At 39.0% G+C, this 4,303-nt stretch overlaps 1 protein-coding gene across 1 annotated transcript; it reads left to right on the forward strand.

Annotated features, from left to right (window-relative positions):
- The first annotated feature begins 3,012 nt into the window (after positions 1 to 3,012).
- LOC134324962 (ovarian cancer G-protein coupled receptor 1) lies at positions 3,013 to 4,050 on the forward strand. The gene has a single exon (XM_063006925.1). It carries the CDS (start codon positions 3,013 to 3,015, stop codon positions 4,048 to 4,050), a length of 1,038 nt encoding a protein of 345 aa, XP_062862995.1.
- Positions 4,051 to 4,303: the final 253 nt, after the last annotated feature.

The following is a 4,303-nucleotide window of genomic DNA, read 5'->3' on the forward strand; positions in this document are numbered from 1 at the left end:
AGGGTTGTTCTAAGAATTTTCAATTCTATTTAAATTGAGTTCTACCATGTGGCATGGCTAAAACTTTATTGCTGATGCAGGGTAGGCAGTGAAAATAGTGTTTTTTGACATACCTCTGTACTACTTACTGTAAGTAAAAAAAGCATGGATGCACCTGCTTGATATTTACATTGCATTTACAGTAACAGTTTTCATTTCCCCCATTTTTGCCAAATTTGGATATTCTTAATTACTCTGTGCAGTCTGCCAGTCTTTGCTGGTTGCACAACATCCTCACTGGCTGAGGAGGACTACAGAGCTATTCATGCTAGCTATTCATGAGCTAGCACACACCTTCTCTAACACATCTTTTACACCAACCAGCTGTGTAATCTCACAGAGAACCTTACCACATACCAAGGACCATGCTACTCTTTTTGTATTTCTAGGTCAGTCTTAGTGATGCCTTTCCCAAAAAGTCCCTGTTGCATCTACAGAGATAATTCCCCATCTGGCATGCCTTTTTTTCTGAGACATCCAATCGTGTCTGTTGACTTGGGTCTTGGCAGTGATGTTCTATTATTAGTCTGCTGCACCAATCGAGTGTATTTAGCAATTGATTTACTGTTTACATTTACATTTTCAGCATTTAGCAGACGCTTTTATCCAAAGCGACTTACACATTGAGCGGAACACAATGAGCAATTGAGGGTTAAGGGTCTTGCTCAGGGACCCAACAGTGGCAACTTGGTGGTGGCGGGGCTTGAACCGGCAACCTTCTGTTTACTAGTCCAGTACCTTAACCACTGAGCTATCACTGGCCCCTAAACCTAAAATATTGCTTATTTATCTCAAATGACTAACTAATTTTGCTAAGAAATTATGAGGTTTTGCATGTATTTACTAAACCATGACTTGCCAGGTATTTTAATAAGAACTTTTTAGTGGGGCTTTTATAGGCACATATGGGGTACCACCTTCATATTATTATCCATAGTTTTGGACTGGGATGTCCAAAAAGCTTAAGGCTAGGTGTCCACATATTTTTGGCTGTACAGTGTATTGGTGCTCAGTGAAGTGGCTCAGCTATGGATAATATTGATGGATAATAATGCTGGTTTAATCCGTTTACCTTTACACCAGTGTATGCAAGAGTTTGGGCACTCCTGTCCTAATTATATATTTTGTTAACTTTGTGACAAAAGAATCTGCAAAAGAATCATGTTTGCCAATGTAAATGCACCATATATTTATATTTGGCAAAAAAATATAAAATAAAATTGTAGTTGTGACGTATACAAATTTGGACACAGTACAAAGTGTTATGCATTTCTTAACTATTCAAGAAAGTAAAAATATCTAATCTGGTCAGGGATGGCCAAACACTTCTATACAACTTGCATTTGACCAATTCAAGTTACAGTAGTATGAATTTGTTATGAAGAAAACTGTTAAAACTTTAATTTCAGCCACAATAAGTCAGTCTGATTCAGGCAAGTGAAAAGCAACATGGCCTTCATCTGAAATGCTACTTCAATCACAAGGATATTTTGGCATAGTGAGAGCTGAGTGAATAGACTATGAAGTCCTTCGACGTTATGTGCTTTTGCCAATGGCTTGATGAGATGCTGCTGCTAAGGACACCTTACCATTATACAATCACCTAGTTGATGAATCTGTAAGAAAAAGTAAACTGACTGTCACATATTAGTGGTCAAATAATTTTTAGTTTTATCATATAATTTAACCCTTTTGTCTACTTGTATTTTATCCATATTAATGAACCCCTGCTTGAACACTTTTGCATACCTTTATTTAGTCATAGCTGATTACTGGGAGGAGAATAAATATTATTAGAATGAAGTAAAGACAATCACATTTACACAAATCTATTTACACACACACACACACAAAACATCGGCAGGGAACAAGGATTTAAGATGATCAATGTAGAGATCTAAATAGTATTTGGTATAGTATGTTAAATATGGTAAGCAATAATTTGTAGATTCTCTTTGACCAGCATTAGTACAAAGACACCTGATGTTTTACCTCATTCACTTCATTGTTTTATAAGATTTATGTTTATTCCAAAATTAATGCCTGGAATTATTTTCAAATGCCTTAAGTGTAAGAGAAAACATATGGTTCTCCAAAGTGTGTAAATCCTTCAGTGTTGATGCCCACACTGAAGGGCCATTTTATGTATCAACAGGACTTAAAAGCATGTTGGGCACCCACTGACACACCATTCCAAATCAGTGTTGAAGTCTGGGAATCTTCTAAAATGTTGGAGTCAAAACAATGCTTAGAAACAGCAGATACACAATTGAAATGTACTTTGGACTAAAGATTTTGTGACTGTAATAATGTTACTAAATGTTACCATAGAAACAGAATTACTGGCTAGGTAGCACTGAAGCTTGAGAGCAGGCTAAATATTGTAATATTAAACTGGTATATTGAACCTATTAGTCTACACTACCATTTAACACAGTAAGCTAAATTATTTTAAATGACCGTTACCAAACAGAACAGAAAACGTGATTAATAACTGTTCCGACCCAGTTCAGATTCCTTTGTGCTGAGAACAGTCCTCCACCCAAATTATACCTTATCTGTTTTTGCACTTTTTATTGATGAATTAAGTAGAAGTTGATAAATTGCTCATATCAGCTACTTGAGCTACAGCCAGTGATTATACCTACAAAATACATTCATATATCAGGTGGAACCAACCAGTTAGTCTAGGTGCTAGGTAGCACTACCAAATCCATCCATTTTGTGTGAAGTAAAATACAAGATGTTGGAAAATGGCCCTATCCAAATTTAAGCAAGCTTAACATCAGATGCAGAAATCACTGAAATTTTAAGTCTGTCTCTTACAACTGTACATATACTTTTAATTCTAACTTTAAATATAATTTGCTTTGCTTTCTTCCTCTAGAACCCATGGTATCTGCGGGACTGAACCTGAATGACTAAAGCAGCACACCTTTCTCTGTAGACATGGTCCACTAGCAAGTGTCCATCATGCCAAACATGTCTGACGAACAAATTGACTGCACTATTAACCATGATATTCACCAGTACCTCTTCTCCTGGACTTACATTTTGGTCCTGCTGGTGGGCCTTCCAACCAACGCCTACTCACTCTACCATGCCTGGCTGCAGCTGAGAGCTCGCAACGAGCTGGGTGTCTACCTGCTAAACCTGACTGTGTCGGATCTGCTCTACCTTGCCTCTCTGCCTCTTTGGCTGCAGTACATATTCCAAGGTGATGACTGGAGGTATAGTGAGTGGGCCTGCCAGGTGTGTGGCTTTCTTCTCTACGAGAACATCTATGTCAGCATTGGCTTTTTGTGTTGCATCTCTATAGATCGCTACCTGGCTGTGGTCTACCCCCTTCGCTTTTCCTCTCTTCGCACTATGAAAGCGGCAGCGCTGGTCAGTGCCGTGGTGTGGCTCAAGGAGCTTGGTTTGGGAGTCATCTTTTTTCACCACAAGGAGCTGAGCAGGGACAAGTCAAACCAGTCAGTATGCTTCGAGCACTACCCCATGCAATCATGGGAACACCCTATCAACTACTACCGCTTCTATGTGGGCTTTCTGTTTCCATTTGGAATCCTTTCCGTGTCCTACTTTCGGGTTTTGCGGGCTGTGGGAAAGAGTGCAGGGACACAGACCTCACAGAAAATCCGCATTAAGTACTTGGTGACAAGCACTATTATTATATTTTTGGTATGTTTCTCACCATACCACATCTTCCTGCTTGTGCGAACACTTATAGAAAGAGAATGCTCCTTTATTGAAAAGATCTTCAATTACTACCATTTCTCACTTTTGCTTACTAGCTTTAATTGTATTGCCGACCCAGCGCTTTACTGCTTTGTCAGTGAAAGCACGCAGCGCAGCATTCAACAGGCTGTGGAGGCCTGCGCCCATATTTTTTGCTGCTGCTCCAAATGTGAGGGAAGCTATAACACAGATTCTACCGAAGCTGCAGCACCCAACAATGTTCCAGGCACGTCTGTAGTTATGCTGCTGCAGCAGACCAAAGTGGAAATGTGAATATCTGTGGATTTAAAAAAAAATTTCAGCTGCAGTGCAGGCCATTTATTGTACAAAGGGTACTACAGAATTACAAAGAACAGTCATTTTTACTTTTGGTTGCATATGTCTTGCCAGGCTTATATGCTTGTGTTTGTTCTTTTGTATTCATGCATTTTGGTGTTTTAGTTATGTGGTGTAATTCTCAGGGACCAATATTTATGGCTGACATTTGAGGTTTGAGGGAAGTATCAACACAACTTGCAAACGGCAT

This window comes from Trichomycterus rosablanca, chromosome 13 (genome assembly GCF_030014385.1).
Source record: "Trichomycterus rosablanca isolate fTriRos1 chromosome 13, fTriRos1.hap1, whole genome shotgun sequence".
Classification (NCBI taxonomy): Eukaryota; Metazoa; Chordata; class Actinopteri; order Siluriformes; family Trichomycteridae; genus Trichomycterus; species Trichomycterus rosablanca.

What these genes read in the sequence shown, in the direction of transcription:
- LOC134324962 (XM_063006925.1), top strand. Translation starts at nt 3,013, where the DNA reads ATGCCAAACATGTCTGACGAACAAATTGACTGCACTATTAACCATGAT.